This window comes from Bombina bombina, chromosome 7 (assembly GCF_027579735.1).
Source record: "Bombina bombina isolate aBomBom1 chromosome 7, aBomBom1.pri, whole genome shotgun sequence".
Classification (NCBI taxonomy): domain Eukaryota; kingdom Metazoa; phylum Chordata; class Amphibia; order Anura; family Bombinatoridae; genus Bombina; species Bombina bombina.
Window position 1 is genome coordinate 27,738,420 of NC_069505.1, and position 23,559 is coordinate 27,761,978.

At 40.4% G+C, this 23,559-nt stretch overlaps 1 protein-coding gene across 2 annotated transcripts in view; it reads left to right on the forward strand.

Annotated features, from left to right (window-relative positions):
* LOC128665795 (beta-1,4 N-acetylgalactosaminyltransferase 2-like) overlaps window positions 1-23,559 on the forward strand; it is a 325,846-nt gene that overhangs the window by 89,966 nt on the left and 212,321 nt on the right. For both annotated transcript variants that reach the window (XM_053719997.1, XM_053719998.1), the window contains exon 3: window positions 16,794-16,922. In XM_053719997.1, the coding sequence (XP_053575972.1) occupies window positions 16,794-16,922 (129 nt within the window). The remainder of the gene's footprint in view (window positions 1-16,793; window positions 16,923-23,559) is intronic.

Sequence of the window (23,559 nt, forward strand, 5' to 3'; positions counted from 1 at the left end):
AATAATATCAGATTGCTGACTGGTGAGGCAGGTACTGTATTATGTAACTGAGATGGAACAATCTGAAACAAGAATAATATCAGATTGCTCACTAGTGAGGCAGGTACTCTGTATTGTGTGACTGAGAAGGAACAATCTGAAACAAGAATAATAATATCAGATTGCTGACTAGTGAGGCAGGTACTGTGTTATGTAACTGAGAAAGAACAATCTGAAACAAGAATAATATCAGATTGCTGACTGGTGAGGCAGGTACTGTGTTATGTAACTGAGAAGGAACAATCTGAAACAAGAATAATATCAGATTGCTGACTGGTGAGGCAGGTACTGTGTATTGTGTGACTGAGAAGGAACAATCTAAAACAAGAATAATATCAGATTGCTGACTAGTGAGGCAGGTACTGTGTATTATGTAAATGAGAAGAAACAATCTGAAACAAGAATAATATCAGATTGCTGACTAATGAGGCAGGTACTGTGTTGTGTGACTGAGAAGGAACAATCTGAAACAAGAATAATTTCAGATTGCTGACTAATGAGGCAGGTACTGTGTTGTGTGACTGAGAAGGAACAATCTGAAACAAGAATAATAATATCAGATTGCTGACTGGTGAGGCAGGTACTGTGATATGTAACTGAGAAGGAACAATCTAAAACAAGAATAATATCAGATTGCTGACAAGTGAGGCAGGTACTGCGTTATGTAACTGAGAAGGAACAATCTGAAACAAGAATAATAATATCAGATTGCTGACTGGTGAGGCAGGTACTGTGATATGTAACTGAGAAGGAACAATCTAAAACAAGAATAGTATCAGATTGCTGACTAGTGAGGCAGGTACTGTGTTATGTAACTGAGAAGGAACAATCTGAAACAAGAATAATAATATCAGATTGCTGACTGGTGAGGCAGGTATTGTGATATGTAACTGAGAAGGAACAATCTAAAACAAGAATAATATCAGATTGATGACTGGTGAGGCAGGTATTGTGTTATGTAACAGATTGCTAAGCTGACTAGTGAGGCAGGTACTGTGTATTGTGTGACTAAGAAGGAACAATCTGAAACAAGAATAATATCAGATTGCTGACTGGTGAGGCAGGTACTGTATTGTGTGACTAAGAAGGAACATTCTGAAACAAGAATAATATCAGATTGCTGACTAGTGAGGCAGGTACTGTGTATTGTGTGACTGAGAAGGAACAATCTAAAACAAGAATAATATCAGATTGCTGACTAGTGAGGCAGGTACTGTGTATTATGTAACTGAGAAGAAACAATCTGAAACAAGAATAATATCAGATTGCTGACTAATGAGGCAGGTACTGTGTTGTGTGACTGAGAAGGAACAATCTGAAACAAGAATAATTTCAGATTGCTGACTAATGAGGCAGGTACTGTGTTGTGTGACTGAGAAGGAACAATCTGAAACAAGAATAATAATATCAGATTGCTGACAAGTGAGGCAGGTACTGTGTTATGTAACTGAGAAGGAACAATCTGAAACAAGAATAATAATATCAGATTGCTGACTGGTGAGGCAGGTACTGTGATATGTAACTGAGAAGGAACAATCTAAAACAAGAATAGTATCAGATTGCTGACTAGTGAGGCAGGTACTGTGTTATGTAACTGAGAAGGAACAATCTGAAACAAGAATAATAATATCAGATTGCTGACTGGTGAGGCAGGTATTGTGATATGTAACTGAGAAGGAACAATCTAAAACAAGAATAATATCAGATTGATGACTGGTGAGGCAGGTATTGTGTTATGTAACAGATTGCTAAGCTGACTAGTGAGGCAGGTACTGTGTATTGTGTGACTAAGAAGGAACAATCTGAAACAAGAATAATATCAGATTGCTGACTGGTGAGGCAGGTACTGTATTGTGTGACTAAGAAGGAACATTCTGAAACAAGAATAATAATATCAGATTGTGGCAAACCTAGCCACTTCTGGACTATAACATAAGAAAGGTTGTCTATAGGCTGTATATTGTGCTATGTAGATGTGACAGACCCTTCTGTCAGCACTGAAAGAGTTAACTGTGTTCAGCTTTAGCCTCAGCTATTGTGCACTGTCATTAATGTTATTGATACACAGTCCATTGTTTAATCAACCTCAGAGAGCAGACCCTAGATGATAAGGAAAGCCAAGTGTGTGTCTGTGTTTAAATTGTTATCAGCTTGAGCAAGGTATTCTATTGTATCATGTAAAAGGGCGTGTTCCCTCCATTCAATGTACAACATTCTTTCAACCCCCCTTCTGGGGGGGGTCAGACCTGCATAAATACTGGGCATATGAGCCTTAATAAAAGTCATTCTGTTTAAACCTGACAACTGGCTGGGTTGTGAACTGCTGATTCCCTATGTAGGACATTGTTCCCTGGTGTTAACCCTTGGTATCCGGTTGGTACCGTTACAATTGGTGGCAAGCGACGGAATGAACCTTATCGCCCAGAAGAGCAACTACACAAGCCAGTAACCTCAGGAAGAGGGGGATTACTACAATACTGACTAAGATGGAAGGAGTACCAGGGACCGAAGTGAATGGAGATGGATTATTCTAAGCTGAAGAGACAAACGTAAAAGGAACTGCTAGAAGCCAGGGGAAAGATAGGCAGCAGCAAACCCAAGGCTATATTAATTGCTGAGCTGATGGAGGGAGACAGAGCTCGCAGCGCTACGCCTCCAGCAGCCATGGAGGAGACCCTATACCAGAGGGAAATGAGGACCAGGCTGGAATTTTTACCCCAACCTGTACCACGGGATATGCTATCCGTGGTAATGGCAGATGTGCAGGAGTACGTGATGGCACACAGTCCGCGGAATGCATCCTCCCGAGCAGAATCCATTTTGGACGCACTCAGCAACCCAGTAAGACCCAAAATCCCATACCATGCATTTAAAATGTTTTGTGAGGAGAAGGATGAGATTGATGGGTATTTACAGGATTTTGAGAGACTGTGCGAGTTACATGATTTGGAGCAGTCCGTATGGGTGCCGGTGCTAGCAGGCAAGCTAGCCGGTAGGGCAGCGGAAGCGTATCGCGCTGTACCCAGGGAGGACAGCAAGGATTACGCTAAATTGAAGAGAGCGATCTTGGAAAGATATGCCATTACCTCAGAGGCATACCGGCGCAAGTTTAGAGGCCTGCGCAAGCCAGAAAGAGATTCCCATGCAGAGTGGGCCCACAAGCTGGATCAAGCATCTCAGGGGTGGATACAGGCCAGCCAAGCTACCACCATGGAAGAATTGCGACAACTGATGCTGTTGGAGCAATTCTTTAACGGCTTGTCCCCAGAAGCCCAAGAATGGGTGAGAGATCGAAAACCCCTCACCTTAACCGAAGCAGCCAGATTAGCAGACCAGCATTTTGATGCCAGGAGGCACCATGGACTACAGCCTAACAACGGACGGGCTAATATACAATGCCACACCTGCAAGCAGTGGGGACATATGGCACGTGAGTGCACCCAAAATCGGAGCAGACAAGCTTGGAACCAGGTCAGACAGAACCTGGCCCCAAGGGCGGCTGCTCACCATTACCAAACGGAGCCAGCCGCTCATGAGGTGTTGAGCACCCAAGCCGAGGAACCCCTGGGAATTCTGCATGAGGTGATGTCGTTCCAGGGACTTCGGGATTCGGGAGCTACTTTAACCCTGATAGCTCCCCATTTGGTGCCGGATACAGCACCCACTGGCGGATCCGTGGCAGTACGAGGGGCAGGGGGAGCAGTATACCGATTGCCCACTGCTAGAGTGGAGTACAGACCCCCAGTCACCCCAGCAGCTACCAGTTACCAACCCCCGGCGCACCGCTATACCACACGGCCTCCGGCCACGAACTACCCTCAGAGAGCCCGGTTCAATTCGCGGGGCTACTCACAACCTATTCGGTGCTTTGGATGTAAGCAACTAGGGCACAAAAGACCAGAGTGTCCCCTAAACGCAGCGAATCAAGCACAGTCCTGGAGAAGACCCGCTGGCGGAATCCCACATAATCCTCAGCCTGTGGCCCGCTACGTAGAGGCGCCAGAATGCTGGGGCAGCCTACATGAAGCAGACCCCGTGCAAGCTGCCCACCGGAATAACCGGCAACGGGTTAAAGTGAATGGGAAGGAGGTCAGTTGTCTACGGGATACTGGTGCTACCATGACCTTGCTTCAAGAGAACTTGGTGCCTGAGAAACAGCACACTGGAGACACTGTGGCTGTGAGGGTAGCAGGGGGCACTGTGTTCCGCCTACCTGTTGCCAGGGTACATTTGGATTGGGGAGTGGGCGCTAGACTTGTGAATGTGGGGGTCAAGAAGGACTTACCTGCTGATGTTCTCCTTGGAAATGACTTGGCCCCCCTTGTTTCTGCCTATGCTCCCATGGATCCCGCTGATGTTAACCCTGTGACTACCCAATCCCAGTCCCTCCGGGAAGAGACGCTTCCATGTTTGGGGTGGGGGCAGTACTGAGCCAAGTTGGAGCAGATGGCGGAGAACACCCCGTAGCTTACTTGAGCCGAAAGTTGTTGCCCCGGACATCCCCAAGCCGATCCGTTGGGATCAGACTGTGTATGCCGGCTTGGTTCTGGGGGAGCATTGTGGCAAACCTAGCCACTTCTGGACTATAACATAAGAAAGGTTGTCTATAGGCTGTATATTGTGCTATGTAGATGTGACAGACCCTTCTGTCAGCACTGAAAGAGTTAACTGTGTTCAGCTTTAGCCTCAGCTATTGTGCACTGTCATTAATGTTATTGATACACAGTCCATTGTTTAATCAACCTCAGAGAGCAGACCCTAGATGATAAGGAAAGCCAAGTGTGTGTCTGTGTTTAAATTGTTATCAGCTTGAGCAAGGTATTCTATTGTATCATGTAAAAGGGCGTGTTCCCTCCATTCAATGTACAACATTCTTTCAACCCCCCTTCTGGGGGGGGTCAGACCTGCATAAATACTGGGCATATGAGCCTTAATAAAAGTCATTCTGTTTAAACCTGACAACTGGCTGGGTTGTGAACTGCTGATTCCCTATGTAGGACATTGTTCCCTGGTGTTAACCCTTGGTATCCGGTTGGTACCGTTACACAGATTGCTGACTAGTGAGGCAGGTACTGTTATGTAACTGAGAAGGAACAATCTGAAACAAAAATAATAATATCAGATTGCTGACTAGTGAGGCAGTTACTGTATTGTGTGACTGAGAAGGAACGGGGTTGGTGCAAGATTTGACTGGTGATCAGAGCAAAAGAAGAGAAAGTAACTAATTTCCCTGCCCCAGAGTAGATCTGAAACAAGAATAATATCAGATTGGTGACTGGTGACGCAGGTACTGTATTGTGTGACTGAGAAGGAACAATCTGAAACAAGAATAATATCAGATTGCTGACTGGTGAGGCAGGTACTGTATTGTGTGACTGAGAAGGAACAATCTGAAACAAGAATAATAATATCAGATTGCTGACTAGTGAGGCAGGTACTGTGTTATGTAACTGAGAAGGAACAATCTGAAACAAGAATAATATCAGATTGCCGACTGGTGAGGCAGGTACTGTGTTATGTAACTGAGAAGGAACAATCTGAAACAAGAATAATATCAGATTGCTGACTAGTGAGGCAGGTACTGTGTTATGTAACTGAGAAGGAAAAATCTAAAACAAGAATAATATCAGATTGCTGACTAGTGAGGCAGGTACTGCGTTGTGTGACTGAGAAGGAACAATCTGAAACAAGATTAATATCAGATTGCTGACTGGTGAGGCAGGTACTGTGTATTGTGTGATTGAGAAGGAACAATCTGAAACAAGATTAATATCAGATTGCTCACTAGTGAGGCAGGTACTGTGTATTGTGTAACTGAGAAGGAACAATCTGAAACAAGATTAATATCAGATTGCTGACTAATGAGGCAGGTACTGTGTTATGTGACTGAGAAGGAACAATCTGAAACAAGAATAATATCAGATTGCTGACTAGTGAGGCAGGTACTGTGGTATGTAACTGAGAAGGAACAATCTGAAACAAGATTAATATCAGATTGCTGACTAGTGAGGCAGGTACTGTGTTATGTAACTGAGAAGGAACAATCTGAAACAAGAATAATAATTTCAGATTGCTGACTAGTGAGGCAGGTACTGTGTTATGTAACTGAGAAGGAACAATCTGAAACAAGAATAATATAAGATTGCTGACTGGTGAGGCAGGTACTGTGTTATGTAACTGAGAAGGAACAATCTGAAACAAGAAAATAATATCAGATTGCTGACTGGTGAGGCAGGTACTGTGGTATGTAACTGCGAAGGAACAATCTAAAACAAGAATAATATCAGATTGCTGACTGGTGATGCAGGTACTGTGTTATGTAACTGAGAAGGAACAATCTGAAACAAGAATAATAATAATATCAGATTGCTGACTGGTGAGGCAGGTACTGTGGTATGTAACTGCAAAGGAACAATCTAAAACAAGAATAATATCAGATTGCTGACTGGTGAGGCAGGTACTGTGTATTTTGTGACTGAGAAGGAACTATGTAAAACAAGAATAATATCAGATTGCTGACTAGTGAGGCAGGTACTGTGTATTATGTAACCGAGAAGGAACAATCTGAAACAAGAATAAAATCAGATTGCTGACTGGTGAGGCAGGTACTGTATTGTGTGTCTGAGAAGGAACAATCTGAAACAAGAATAATATCAGATTGCTGACTAGTGAGGCAGTTACTGTATTGTGTGACTGAGAAGGAACAATTTAAAACAAGAATAATATCAGATTGCTGACTGGTAAGGCAGGTACTGTGTTATGTGACTGAGAAGGAACAATCTAAAACAAGAATAATATCAGATTGCTGACTGGTGAGTCAGGTACTGTGTTGTGTGACTGAGAAGGAACAATCTGAAACAAGAATAATATCAGATTGCCGACTGGTGAGGCAGGTGGTGTGTTATGTACCTGAGAAGGAACAATCTGAAACAAGAATAATATCAGATTGCTGACTGGTGAGGCAGGTACTGTGTTATGTAACTGATAAAGAACAATCTGAAACAAGAATAATATCAGATTGCTGACTGGTGAGGCAGGTACTGTGTTATGTAACTGAGAAAGAACAATCTGAAACAAGAATAATATCAGATTGCTAACTGGTGAGGCAGGTACTGTGTTATGTAACTGAGAAAGAACAATCTGAAACAAGAATAATATCAGATTGCTGACTAGTGAGGCAGGTACTGTGTTATGTAACTGAGAAGGAACAATCTGAAACAATAATAATATCAGATTGCTGAATAGTGAGGCAGGTACTGTGTATTATGTAACTGAGAAGGAACAATCTGAAACAAGAATAATAATATCATATTGCTGACTAGTGAGGCAGGTACTGTGCATTATGTAACTGAGAAGGAACAATCTGAAACAAGAATAATATCAGATTGCTGACTAGTGAGGCAGGTAGTGTGTATTATGTAACTGAGAAGGAACAATCTGAAACAATAATAATATCAGATTGCTGACTGGTGAGGCAGGTACTGTGTATAGTGTGACTGAGAAGGAACAATCTGAAACAAGAATAAAATCAGATTGCTCACTAGTGAGGCAGGTACTGTGTATTGTGTGAGAAGGAACAATCTGAAACAAGAATAATATCAGATTGCTGACTGGTGAGGCAGGTACTGTGTATTGTGTGACTGAGAAGGAACAATCTGAAACAAGAATAATATCAGATTGCTGACTGGTAAGGCAGGTACTGTTTTGTGCGACTGAGAAGGAACAATCTGAAACAAGAATGATATCAGATTGCTGACTGGTGAGGCAGGTACTGTTTTATGTATCTGAGAAGGAATAATCTGAAACAAGAATTATATCAGATTGCTCACTAGTGAGGCAGGTACTGTGTATTGTGTGACTGAGAAGGAACAATCTTAAACAAGAATAATATCAGATTGCTGACTAGTGAGGCAGGTACTGTGTTGTGTGACTGAGAAGGAACAATCTGAAACCAGAATAATATCAGATTGCTGACTAGTGAGGCAGATACTGTGTATTGTGTAACTGAGAAGGAACAATCTGAAACAAGAATAATATCAGATTGCTGACTAGTGAGGCAGGTACTGTGGTATGTAACTGAGAAGGAACTATCTGAAAAAAGATTAATATCAGATTGCTGACTATTGAGGCAGGTACTGTGTTATGTAACTGAGAAGGAACAATCTGAAACAAGAATAATGATTTCAGATTGCTGACTAGTGAGGCAGGTACTGTGTTATGTAACTGAGAAGGAACAATCTGAAACAAGAATAATATCAGATTGCTGACTGGTGAGGCAGGTACTGTGTTATGTAACTGAGAAGGAACAATCTGAAACAAGAAAATAATATCAGATTGCTGACTGGTGAGGCAGGTACTGTGGTATGTAACTGCGAAGGAACAATCTAAAACAAGAATAATATCAGATTGCTGACTGGTGATGCAGGTACTGTGTTATGTAACTGAGAAGGAACAATCTGAAACAATAATAATAATAATATCAGATTGCTGACTGGTGATGCAGGTACTGTGTTATGTAACTGAGAAGGAACAATCTGAAACAAGAATAATATCAGATTGCTGAATGGTGAGACAGGTACTGTGTTGTGTGACTGAAAAGGAACAATCTGAAACAAGAATAATATCAGATTGCTGACTAGTGAGGCAGGTACTGCGTTGTGTGACTGAGAAGGAACAATCTGAAACAAGATTAATATCAGATTGCTGACTGGTGAGGCATGTACTGTGTATTGTGTGATTGAGAAGGAACAATCTGAAACAAGAATAATATCAGATTGCTGACTGGTAAGGCATGTTCTGTATTGTGTGACTGAGAAGGAACAATCTGAAACAAGAATAATATCAGATTGCTGACTGGTGAGGCAGGTACTGTGTTGTGTGACTGAGAAGGAACAATCTGAAACAAGAATAATAAAAATATCAGATTGCTGACTAGTGTGGCAGGTACTGTGTTGTGTGACTGAAAAGGAACAATCTGAAAGAAGATTAATATCAGATTGCTGACTAGTGAGGAAGGCACTTTGTTGTGGGACTGAAAAGGAACAATCTGAAACAAGATTAATATCAGATTGCTGACTAGTGAGGCAGGTACTGCGTTGTGTGACTGAGAAGGAACAATCTGAAACAAGATAAATATCAGATTGCTGACTGGTGAGGCAGGTACTGTGTATTGTGTGATTGAGAAGGAACAATCTGAAACAAGAATAATATCAGATTGCTGACTGGTAAGGCATGTACTGTATTGTGTGACTGAGAAGGAACAATCTGAAACAAGAATAATAGCAGATTGCTGACTAGTGAGGCAGGTACTGCGTTGTGTGACTGAGAAGGAACAATCTGAAACAAGAATAATATCAGATTGCTGACTGGTGAGGCAGGTACTGTGTTATGTAACTGAGAAGGAACAATCTGAAACAAGAAAATAATATCAGATTGCTGACTGGTGAGGCAGGTACTGTGGTATGTAACTGCGAAGGAACAATCTAAAACAAGAATAATATCAGATTGCTGACTGGTGATGCAGGTACTGTGTTATGTAACTGAGAAGGAACAATCTGAAACAAGAATAATAATAATATCAGATTGCTGACTGGTGAGGCAGGTACTGTGTTATGTAACTGAGAAGGAACAATCTGAAACAAGAATAATATCAGATTGCTGAATGGTGAGACAGGTACTGTGTTGTGTGACTGAAAAGGAACAATCTGAAACAAGAATAATATCAGATTGCTGACTAGTGAGGCAGGTACTGCGTTGTGTGACTGAGAAGGAACAATCTGAAACAAGATTAATATCAGATTGCTGACTGGTGAGGCATGTACTGTGTATTGTGTGATTGAGAAGGAACAATCTGAAACAAGAATAATATCAGATTGCTGACTGGTAAGGCATGTTCTGTATTGTGTGACTGAGAAGGAACAATCTGAAACAAGAATAATATCAGATTGCTGACTGGTGAGGCAGGTACTGTGTTGTGTGACTGAGAAGGAACAATCTGAAACAAGAATAATAAAAATATCAGATTGCTGACTATTGTGGCAGGTACTGTGTTGTGTGACTGAAAAGGAACAATCTGAAAGAAGATTAATATCAGATTGCTGACTAGTGAGGAAGGCACTTTGTTGTGGGACTGAAAAGGAACAATCTGAAACAAGAATAATATCAGATTGCTGACTAGTGAGGCAGGTACTGCGTTGTGTGACTGAGAAGGAACAATCTGAAACAAGATAAATATCAGATTGCTGACTAGTGAGGCAGGTACTGTGTATTGTGTAACTGAGAAGGAACAATCTGAAACAAGAATAATATCAGATTGCTGACTGGTGAGGCAGGTACTGTGTATTGTGTGATTGAGAAGGAACAATCTGAAACAAGAATAATATCAGATTGCTGACTGGTAAGGCATGTACTGTATTGTGTGACTGAGAAGGAACAATCTGAAACAAGAATAATATCAGATTGCTGACTAGTGAGGCAGGTACTGCGTTGTGTGACTGAGAAGGAACAATCTGAAACAAGATTAATATCAGATTGCTGACTAGTGAGGCAGGTACTGTGTTATGTAACTGAGAAGGAACAATCTGAAACAAGAATAATAATTTCAGATTGCTGACTAGTGAGGCAGGTACTGTGTTATGTAACTGAGAAGGAACAATCTGAAACAAGAATAATATCAGATTGCTGACTGGTGAGGCAGGTACTGTGTTATGTAACTGAGAAGGAACAATCTGAAACAAGAAAATAATATCAGATTGCTGACTGGTGAGGCAGGTACTGTGGTATGTAACTGCGAAGGAACAATCTAAAACAAGAATAATATCAGATTGCTGACTGGTGATGCAGGTACTGTGTTATGTAACTGAGAAGGAACAATCTGAAACAAGAATAATAATAATATCAGATTGCTGACTGGTGAGGCAGGTACTGTGGTATGTAACTGCGAAGGAACAATCTAAAACAAGAAAAATATCAGATTGCTGACTGGTGAGGCAGGTACTGTGTTATGTAACTGAGAAGGAACAATCTGAAACAAGAATAATAATATCAGATTGCTGACTGGTGAGGCAGGTACTGTGTTATGTAACTGAGAAGGAACAATCTGAAACAAGAATAATATCAGATTGCTGAATGGTGAGGCAGGTACTGTGTTGTGTGACTGAAAAGGAACAATCTGAAACAAGAATAATATCAGATTGCTGACTAGTGAGGCAGGTACTGCGTTGTGTGACTGAGAAGGAACAATCTGAAACAAGAATAATAATATCAGATTGCTGACTGGTGAGGCAGGTACTGTGTATTTTGTGATTGAGAAGGAACAATCTAAAACAAGAATAATATCAGATTGCTGACTGGTAAGGCAGGTACTGTGTTGTGTGACTGAGAAGGAACAATCTGAAACAAGAATAATTAATATCAGATTGCTGACTAGTGTGGCAGGTACTGTGTTGTGTGACTGAAAAGGAACAATCTGAAAGAAGATTAATATCAGATTGCTGACTAGTGAGGAAGGCACTTTGTTGTGGGACTGAAAAGGAACAATCTGAAACAAGAATAATATCAGATTGCTGACTAGTGAGGCAGGTACTGCGTTGTGTGACTGAGAAGGAACAATCTGAAACAAGATAAATATCAGATTGCTGACTGGTGAGGCAGGTACTGTGTATTGTGTGATTGAGAAGGAACAATCTGAAACAAGAATAATATCAGATTGCTGACTAGTGAGGCAGGTACTGTGTATTGTGACTGAAAAGGAACAATCTGAAACAAGATTAATATCAGATTGCTGACTAGTGAGGCAGGTACTGTGTTGTGTGACTGAAAAGGAACAATCTGAAACAAGATTAATATCAGATTGCTTACTGGTAAGGCAGGTACTGTGTTGTGTGACTGAGAAGGAACAGTCAGCAATCTGATATTATTCTTGTTTCAGATTGTTCCTTCTCAGTTACATAATACAGTACCTGCCTCACCAGTCAGCAATCTGATATTATTCTTGTTTCAGATTGTTCCTTCTCAGTCACACAAAACAGTACCTGCCTCACTAGTCAGCAATCTGATATTATTCTTGTTTCAGATTGTTCCTTCTAAGTCACACAATACAGTACCTGCCTCACCAGTCAGCAATCTGATATTATTCTTGTTTCAGATTGTTCCTTCTCAGTCACGCAATACACAGTACCTGCCTCACCAGTCAGCAATCTGATATTATTTTTGTTTCAGATTGTTCCTTCTCAGTCACACAATACAGTACCTGCCTCACAGTCAGCAATCTGATATTAATCTTGTTTCAGATTGGTGAGGCAGGTACTGTATTGTGTGACTGAGAAGGAACAATCTGAAACAAGAATAATATCAGATTACTGACTGGTGAGGCAGGTACTGTATTGTGTGACTGAGAAGGAACAATCTGAAACAAGAATTATATCAGATTGCTGACTGTTCCTTCTCACTCACACAACACAGTACTTGCCTCACCAGTCAGCAATCTGATATTATTCTTGTTTCAGATTGGTGAGGCAGGTACTGTATTGTGTGACTGAGAAGGAACAATCTGAAACAAGAATAATATCAGATTGCTGACTGGTGAGGCAGGTACTGTATTGTGTGCCTGAGAAAGAACAATCTGAAACAAGAATAATATCAGATTGCTGACTGTTCCTTCTCAGTCACACAACACAGTACTTGCCTCACCAGTCAGCAATCTGATATTATTCTTGTTTCAGATTGGTGAGGCAGGTACTGTATTGTGTGACTGAGAAGGAACAATCTGAAACAAGAATAATATCAGATTGCTGACTGGTGAGGCAGGTACTGTATTGTGTGACTGAGAAGGAACAATCTGAAACAAGAATAATATCAGATTGCTCCTTCTCAGTTACATAACACAGTACCTGCCTCACCAGTCAGCAATCTGATATTATTCTTGTTTCAGATTGTTCCTTCTCAGTCACACAATACAGTACCTGCCTCACCAGTCAGCAATCTGATATTATTCTTGTTTCAGATTGTTCCTTCTCAGTCACACAATACAGTACCTGCCTCACCAGTCAACAATCTGAAACAAGAATAATATCAGATTGCTGACTATTTAAGCAGGTACTGTGTTGTGTGACTAAGACGGAACAAGTGATTAAATATGTAATTCCAGCAGTGAAAAAAAAACGATAGATGTAACAATAAGTATGTAAAGTGCAATATTAAAATATTACATTTTCGTGAATAAAAAAATGGTGATTTTTCAATGTGTATGGCAGACATCCCAACCCGAAAGAACTCATTTCAGGGAGGTGCACCCCCCTCAACCATGCCCCCCCCTTAACCGCCCCCCCTGTCCCAAATCAGAATTCCTCAGTGCTCTGATTCTGAAATAGTTGAAAATGTTATCACAAAGAGTATGTGTGTGGGGGGGGGGGAACACCTATCTATAGACAAGATGAACCTTGCATGTCTAAATATTCATACACCCATAGAACAACCGTCAACGCCCTTTTGTAACCCTGACATAAAAACACTTGTATAGCTTTTTATGTAAATAATTTTAAATACATTTTAAAAGCAGGAATGTAAATCTTAGCAGCTGCCCATTTTAGGTTCAGCACCATGGATAGCGCTTGCTTATTGGAGACTTACATTTAGCAGGGGGGGTGTCAATCAACCCGATTGCACTCTATCGGGTTGAATTGCGGTGATGTCTGTCCGCCGGCTCAGAGAAGGTTATGAAGCAGCGGTATGTATACTTGTGTGTTTAGTGAACTGCTTGTACAATGCTGCCCCCTGAGGATTCGCGGCCAATCGGCCACTAGCAGCGGATCCAGTTAAGGAGGAGCGATCTTTAGACCGCTGCTTCTTAACTGCTGTTTCTGGCGAGTCTGAAGGCTCGCGCGGAAACAGGGCAAGTTGACCCCATAAACACAAATATATATGTAAATACACATATAAACAAATAAATATATATTTAAATACACTTATAAACACATAAATATATATGAAAATACACATAATAACACATAAATACATATGTATATATTTTTAATTTTCTGCCCAACGCTGTGCGACTTACCCCCTGCACAATGCTAGGTGTTTTGCCGTGTCCGACGGCATGAGCATGAGGCTTCCTATGGAAGCGTGCTCTCGTGAGCGCAAGCGCATTTGTATTGCACCTAACTTGTAATACCAGTGAATATTTGTGTGCGCTAGTATTACTGAGTGGAGCGCAAATAACTAGCTCACGAAAGAGCAATTTTGAGCTCCATTCATAATCAAGGCCATACTGTTGTATAGTTTTCATACCTCAGTATGCTCTTATGAAGAGGAGCTAAGCAAACAGGACGAATAGAAAGACGGATATTGGATATTAAAAGAAAATTTGAAAGTTGTATAAAATCGTATGATATATCAACCGTTAAATTGAATTTCAGTGCTACCGAATTCTGTGGAGCTGTAAAATAAGTAATAATAATCATTTTTACTTGCATAACCTTTAAGGCTAGAAGAAAGTATATTTCACCTCCAAAAAAGCACAATAACTATTTCCCAGTAATTCTGAGAGACTCAATACCTAATAAGTTTTAAAATGTGCTAAATACTATTTTACATAAACATTGTGTGATATTTAATGTGAGTTGCAGCTATGTGTTAATGTTAAAATCCTCCTCAGTAAAACTCATATGAGTAGGTATTGGCTGTACGGTATCCTTTTTTTCATTTCTAAAGTTCTCCTGTGTGCTAAGCTCTGATGTAGATAAACCAGATATATATTGTTTGATGTATACACAACTTTAATCAATAATTACCTTGTTTGTATTCTTTATTATTGATTAAAAATAAATTTAAAAAGTTTTATGAAACATGATTAAAAAAGTAGGGGCTAGATTACGAATAACGCGCTAACAGTTCCACACAAGCAAAAAGGGGTTTATCACTGGTGTTTGTGCGCGTTGGGTGTAGTGGTTGTTTTACAAGTTGAAAGTAAATGCGTAAGCGCAATCACGATTTATGCTAGAATGATTACCGCATCCTCTATGGTTACCTGTTCTGCTAAAGAAAAAACTCACAAAAAACATCGAAAATACATTACAAAGTACAGTTAAACTTATAATAACATAATCTAATAAAAAATATTGCAAATAAATATTGCACACAAAGTTAGAAGGGCTCAAAGATATGAGGTCTCAGGTTTAAGAGAAAAAAAAAGTAAATCAAAGGTCTTTAACATAGAGATACATACATATGCATGTCTAAATATGTATTTGTATGTAGATTTAAAAGTCTATATGTGTATATATGTATTTATATGTGTATATATGTATTTATATGTGTATATATGTATTTATATGTGTACATATGTATTTATATGTGTATATATGTATTTATATGTGTATATATGTATTTATATGTGTACATATGTATTTATATGTGTACATATGTATTTATATGTGTACATATGTATTTATATGTGTATATATGTATTTATATGTGTACATATGTATTTATATGTGTACATATGTATTTATATGTGTATATATGTATTTATATGTGTATATATGTATTTATATGTGTATATATGTATTTATATGTGTACATATGTATTTATATGTGTATATATGTATTTATATGTGTATATATGTATTTATATGTGTACATATGTATTTATATGTGTACATATGTATTTATATGTGTATATATGTATTTATATGTGTACATATGTATTTATATGTGTACATATGTATTTATATGTGTATATATGTATTTATATGTGTATATATGTATTTATATGTGTATATATGTATTTATATGTGTATATATGTATTTATATGTGTATATATGTATTTATATGTGTATATATGTATTCACAGACATACTGTATATACACATATAAACACATAAATACATATGTTCACATATATAGACATATATAGGGACCTATTTACCAAATGCCTGTCCGACATGATCTGATCAGTGGATCATGTATGACAGACACCGCTGAATGCGGAGAGCAATATGCTCTCCGCATTCAGCATTGCACCAGCAGCTCTTGTGAACTACTGGTGCAACGCCGCCCCCTGCAGATTTGTGGCCAATCAGCCGCTAGCAGGGGGTGTCAATCAACCCGATCTTATTTGATCGTGTTGAATTGTAATGATATCTGTCTGCCGCCTCAGAGCAGGCGGACAGGGTTATGGAGTAGAGGTCTTTAGACCGCTGCTTCAAAACTGGTGTTTCTGGCGAACCTTCAAGCTCCACGGGCCTCCACGTGCCTTCAAGCTCCACGGGCCTCCACGTGCCTTCAAGCTCCATGGGCCTCCACGTGCCTTCAAGCTCCACGGGCCTCCAATCTCCATACAGAGCTTGATAGATAAGTCCCATAATATTTAAGTGCATTGGAGCCCTTTGCAGTTAAGAGATGAAAACATGTAACGTCCTTATATTGTGCTCTTCAATTCCAAGATTTCAGCCACATTTGTAACTTCTAATCATGGTAAAAAATAGAAATCTACCTAATTAGTTTTGTATGCAAAACGCATTGATTAATTTACTCTTTTGTCCATTTACTAATGGTAGACAGGTGCAAGTGTTGGGTGAAACTGTAGATTGCACATATTATTAATAAGGGTTCTATCTTTTGGAATACTTACGCATTTGCTGTAAATTAATAACACATTGTATTTCTTTCTTTTAGATTAAAAGATAATTGTGAGATTTTTGTATTATTTGTATGATTTTGAGAACGGTAAAATGTTGTTGTTACCTTTCAGCCTTTTTCATGGCCATGCTTGTTCGTGCGAGAATAAAAGTACGGTTATTCATCTAAAGGACCGTTTAAACAAGGAAGATGGAACTATCAAAGCACGGAGGGATAAGGAGCTAAAACACTTCAAGAAAAGGTATGAAGGGTAAAGGATGTTAATGGGACCCAGAGTGGTATTTTCAGCGCTGTATGAATTTGTGGTCAAAATGTTGTAAATATTGTAGTGGTTTTTACTATCAAACAATAAATAGCAAATTGAGAAGATTTGTAAGATCTTACGGAATTTAACTGTAAGGTTTAAATAAAGATCTACTGCTTGAGTGCACTTTTATTGTTAATGAATACGGGTCCATAGTTTACAGATCTAGCCATATCATATGTTGGGGCTTATTTATAACAGAATGCAAACAAGGGGGGCATGTCCAAGCAGAAACTCTGAGCAGTCGCATCTTCCTGGAGCTCTGGAGGATAAAGCTGTAATCCGCTGATTACCGTTTTAATTTAACAGCAGCCAACAAATCTACGAATCTTATCGTACTCACAGTTACCTGCTCTCAAACCCCATACCTTAAACTGCTGTGTTGGTGATTCCAGAGCTGTAATCGGACAGTTGAGGCCTGTAGCGGCAGCACACTCTATGGCATCATCCCCCCCAGACCTCTGGGGTATCTAGCCACTGCTGGCTGCACTTTCAACAACAAGCGCATCATATCAATAATTCTTGGCAAGTCCTCGCTTGTCTGCTAAATTCATATTCACTACCAGCTAGATGATCTACACATGGACCCTGCATAGCGGCAAGCCCTTACATGACACGGAAGCCATCATTAAATGAATATGGAAGGGATATACAGTTTTCTACAGGGGGTGACTTGTTACATCTGCTAACAGCCTAAATCAACCCGGGACATGAGACCTTATAAAATAATATCCGACAGCTCTAATAATGAGGGCATTATTTGCTGGCGATTATCCCTGAACCAGCAATATGACTCTAGGATCTGCTCATGCAGAGCTACTGACCACATGTTCTTAATCACTGGACTACCTTACATCCGCAATGAGAATGCAGCCTTCACCAGCTCCCTCATGCACAAGCCTGTTCTTTTAGCACCAAAGCGTGAGCAGGGAGAAGGCTAAAGACAGAACTCTATTATTTTTATTTACTCAGTAACAGGCATAAACGGCGCTTGGTTACACTATAATGTTATAAAATGTATTGCGGCACTTGTTTAATACAGGGGGTTAGAATACTACAATAGCTATGTTTGATCTCTCTTACTGTATATGTACACCTCATAGGAACCACCCCAGCTACAATATAGTAGATACTATGCTAATGTTGCTTTCGATGTACCACGTTCTGCACACAGTTTTCCACCCTGCTTCTATATCAGTTTGCTATCTTAATTCTAGCATAACGTTCATAAGATGTGCACAATTTAGTCAGTTCTTTTTCTACAGAAGGTTACATTATTTTTCACCTTAACGCTATATCAATACTAGAAAACATGGCTCACATACTTTACACCTAGATCCTGTTCTCGCGGTCTGCGGCCGAGGCTGTGAGGTGACAAACCAATATATGCTTTCTATAATGTGCCATTCCTAGATTATATGTTACACATATTTCCTGTTCACTCATAGATACTCATTGGAAGGATGATAATTACATCCACAACCTAATATACACTTATCCAGGGTATTTATATCACTCATATTTTTGTCTTAATATCGCTACAAGGATCTATTAAAATACTTAAGATATTAATTTCCTTTTTCAGCAACAAGATGGCAATGCTACCACACAAAATATAACACCAAGGCCCCTATTTAAGAAAGTCTGGCGGACCTGATCTGACAGTGCGGATCAGGTCCGCCAGACCTCGCTGAATACGGCGAGCAATATGCTCGCCGTATTCAGCATTGCATCAGAAGCTCACAAGAGCTGCTGGTGCAACGCCGCCCCCTGCAGACTCGCGGCCAATGGGGGGTGTCAATCCTCCCGATCGTACTCGATCAGGTTGATTTCCGGCGATGTCTGTCCCCCTGCTCTGAGCAGGCGGACAGGTTATGGAGCAGCGGTCTTTGTGAACGCTGCTTCATAACTGCTGTTTCTGGCGAGTCTGCAGGCTCGCCTGAAACACGGGGCATCAAGCTCCATTCTGAGCTTGATAGATAGGCCCCATAAGAGCTGGATAAACCTTTTTTATTGTGTCTTTTTCCTCACTTCCTATTTTCTAAATGATAAAATATCGTACTTTATCTTATTTTTCCTCTCTTACACCACACTTCATACCAAAAGTTTCACTTCCCTTTCTTTATGATGACTTTAGATGTAAGATGCTGTTATTACTCCAGGATGATAATTATTAGTGCAGTTTTAGCCTCTAATTCACATTTCTTTTTCTTTTCCTATTAGACCATAGAACATTACTTTTGTTTTATCAAGCAGTCTTGAATATAAAAAAGTCCTTGGAGGACCTATTACTTATATTATCCCTATATTGCTCTTATTATATAACTATGAAGGACCCAAGAGAGGTCTGACAAAATATTATTAGGGACAAAAATGAGGATCTTGTTTGAATTATTATGATTTCTCTTGTTAAGTGTATCCAGTCCACGGATCATCCATTACTTATGGAATATATTCTCCTTCCCAACAGGAAGCTGCAAGAGTCCACCCACAGCAAAGCTGCTATATAGCTCCTCCCCTAACTGCCATATTCAGTCATTCTCTTGCAAGCCTCAACATAGATAGGAGGTTGTGAGAGTCTGTGGTGCTTTCTACTTAGTTTATTCTTCAATCAAAAGTTTGTTATTTTTAAATGGCACCGGAGTGTGCTGTTTATCTCAGGCAGTATTTGGAAGAAGAATCTGCCTGCGTTTTTCTATGATCTTAGCAGACGTAACTAAGATCCATTTGCTGTTCTCACACATTCTGAGGAGTGAGGTACTTCAGAGGGGGATGGCGTGCAGGTTTTCCTGCAGATAAGGTATGTGCAGTAAAATATTTTTCTAGGAATGGAATTGACTAAGAAAATACTGCTGATACCGAAGTAATGTAAGTAAAGCCTTAAATGCAGCGATAGCGACTGGTATCAGGCTTATTAATAGAGATACATACTCTTGTAAAAATGTGTTTTAAAACGTTTGCTGGCATGTTTAATAGTTTTTTAACATATGTTTGGTGATAAAACTTATTGGGGCCTAAGTTTTTTCCACATGGCTGGCTTAAATTTTGCATAGAAACAGTTAACTGAAGCTTCCCACTGTTGGCTGTGGCAGTTTGTTGTGTCTGTTTTTAAAAACGTCTATGTCATTTTTTTTATCTGTTTTTTGCATTAAGGGGTTAATCATCCATTTGCAAGTGGGTGCAATGCTCTGTTACCTTATTACATGTATTGTAAAAATTTCGTTTGTTTTACTGCCTTTTTTTTCACTGTTTTTCAAATTTTGACAAAATTTGTTTCTCTTAAAGGCACAGTAACGTTTTATATATTTGCTTGTTAACTTGATTTAAAGTGTTTTCCAAGCTTACTAGTCTCATTATTAGTCTGTTCTAACATGTCTGACATAGAGGAAGCTCTGTGTTCATTATGTTTTAAAGCCATGGTGGAACCCCATCTTAGAATGTGTACCAGATGTACTGATTTCATGTTAAACAATAAAGATCATTTTTTGTTTTTAAAAACATTATCACCAGAGGATTCTGTCGTGGGGGTAGTTATGCCGACTAACTCTCCCCACGTGTCAGACCCTTCAACTCCCGCTTCAGGGACTCACGCTCAAATGGCGCCAAGTACATCAAGGGCACCCATAGCGTTTCTTTTACCAGGGGATTCTGTCGAGGGGAAAGTTATGCCGACTAACTCTCCCCACGTGTCAGACCCTTCAACTCCCGCTTCAGGGACTCACGCTCAAATGGCGCCAAGTACATCAAGGGCGCCCATAGCGTTTATTTTACAAGACATGGCAAAGGTGGTGAATAATATTCTGGCAGCAGTACTAGTCAGACTACCTGAAATTAAAGGAAAGCAGTTAGCTCTGGGGGTAGATACAGAGCATACAGACGCTTTTAGAACCATGTATGATACTACCTCACAATATGCTTAGTCTGTGGGTGATTTTTTATTATTTTTTTTTTGACTCAGGGAAGATGATTTAACCTGATTCTGATATTTCTACATTTAAAATTTATGCTTGAGAACCTCCACTTGTTGCTCAGGGAGGCTTTGGCTGCTCTGAATGAATGTGTACAATCGCAGGGCCAGAGAAATTGTGTAGACTGGATAAATAATATGCAGTGCCGGTGTGTACTGATGTTTTTCCAATACCTAAAGAGGTTTACTAAAAATTTTTTAATAAGGAATGGGATAGACCAGGTGGGCCGTTCTCTTCCCCTCCTATTTTTTAGAAGAATGTTTTCTAATAGTTACCACCACACGGGACTTCTGGCAGACAGTTCCTAAGGTGGAGAGAAGAGTTTCTACTCTAGCTAAGCGTACCACTACCTCTGACGAGGACAGTTGTGCTTTTTAGATCCAATGGATAAAAAATGTTTATTCAACAGGGTTTTATCCTGCAGCCCCTTGCATACATTGCTTCTGTCACTGCTGCTGCGGCGTTCTGGGTTGAGTCTCTTGATGAGGCTTTACAGTTAAGCGACTCCATTGGATGAATATATTTGACAAGCTTATGCTAGCCAATTCCTTTGTTTTCTGATGCCTTGTTCATTTGACTAGACTAACGGCTAAGAATTCTGTTTTTTACTATACTGGCGCGCAGAGCGCTATGGCTTATATCATGGTCAGCTGTCGTGACTTTAATAAATAAGCTACTTAACTTCCCTTCAAGGGGCAGACCCTATTCGGGCCTGGTTTGAAGGAGATTATTGCTTATATCACTGGAGGAAAAGGTCATGCCCTTCCTCAGGATAGGTCCAAATCAAGGGCCAAAAAAAAAAAAAAAAAGTCTAATTTTCGTGCCTTTTAAAAACTTCAGGGCAGGTGTGGCATCCTCTTCCTCTAAGGCAAAACAAGAGGGAATTTTTGCTCAGTCCAAGGCGGTCTGGAGACAATCGGACCTGGAACAAAGATAAGCAGGCCAAGGAGCCTGCTGCTGCCTCTAAGGCAGCATGAAGGAACGGACCCCTATCCGGTAACGGATCCTATAGGGGGCAGACTTTCATTCTTCGCCCAGGCGTGGGCAAGAGATGCCCAGGATCCCTAGGCATTGGAATTTATATCCCAGAGATATCTTCTGGATTTCAAAGATTCCCCCCCCAAAAAAAGCAGAGATTTCGCCTTTCACAATTATCTGCAAACCAGATAAAGAAGGAGGCATTCTTACATTGTGTACGAGATCCATCCAGTTCCAAGAGAGGAACAGGGACAGAGTTTTTACTCAAATCTGTTTGTGGTTCCCAAGGAGAGGGAACCTTCAGACCTATTTTGGATCTAAAGATCTTAAACAAATTCCTCAGAATTCCGTCATTTAAGATGGAAACTATTCGTACCATCTTAACTATGATCCAGGAGAGTCAATAGAGGACTACAATGGATTTGAAGGATGCTTATCCTCACATTGTGATGCATAAAGATCACCATCGTTTTTCAGGTTTGCCTTTCTAGACAGGCATTACCAGTTTGTAGCTCTTTCCTTTGGGATATCTACAGCCCCAAGAATCTTTATGGAGGTTCTGGGGTCGCTTTGGCGGTCGGGGCATAGAAGTGGCCCCTTATTTAGACGACATCCTGATACAGGCGTCAAACATCCAAATTGCCCAGTCTCATACGGACGTAGTACTGGCATTTCTGAGATCACATGGGTGGAAAGTGAACAAGGAAAGAGTTCTCTATCCCCAATCTCAAGGGTTTCCCTCCTAGGGACTCTGATAGATTCTGTAGAAATGAAAATTTACCTGACGGAGTCCAGGTTGTCAAAGTTTCTAAATTTCTGCCGTGTTTTTTTTTTTTTTTTTTTTCATCCCATCCGCGCCCTTCGGTGGCTCAGTACTTGAATGAAATCGGCTTAATGGTAGCGGCAAGGGACATAGTACCGTTTGCACGTCTACATTTCAGACCGCTGCAACTATGCATGCTCAGTCAGAGAAACGGGGATTACACAGATTTGTCCCCCTGTTAAACCTGGACCAAGAGACCAGAGATTCTCTTCTCTGGTGACTATGTCGGGTCCATCTGTCCAAGGGTATGACCTTCCAGTCAGATGGGACAATTGTTACAATAGATGCCAGCCTTTTCGGTTGGGATGCAGTCTGGAACTCCCTGAAGGCTCAGGGATAGTGGACTTAGGAGGAGACCCTCCTTCTAATAAATATTCTGGAACTGGGAGTGATATTCCATGCTCTTCAGACTTGGCCTCAGTTAGCAACTCTGAGGTACATCATACTCAGTCGGACAATATACACGACTGTGGCTTACATCAGCCATCAAGGGGGAACAGAAGTTCCCTAGCGATGTTAGAAGTCTTACAATAATTCACTGGACAGAGACTCACTCTTGTCTATCAGCTATCCATATCCCAGGTGTTGAGACTGGGAGGTGGATTTTCTAAGTCGTCAGACTTTTCTTCCGGGGGAGTGGGATTTCCTCCGGAGGTCAAGACCAAGCAGGAGAGGGCTTTGGTGTTTTTGACAGCGCCTGCGTAGCCATGCAGGACCTGGTATGCAGATCTGGTGGACATGTCATCCTTTCCATCACAGTCTCTGCTTCTGAGACAGGTCCCTCTACCTCAGGGTCCTTTCAACC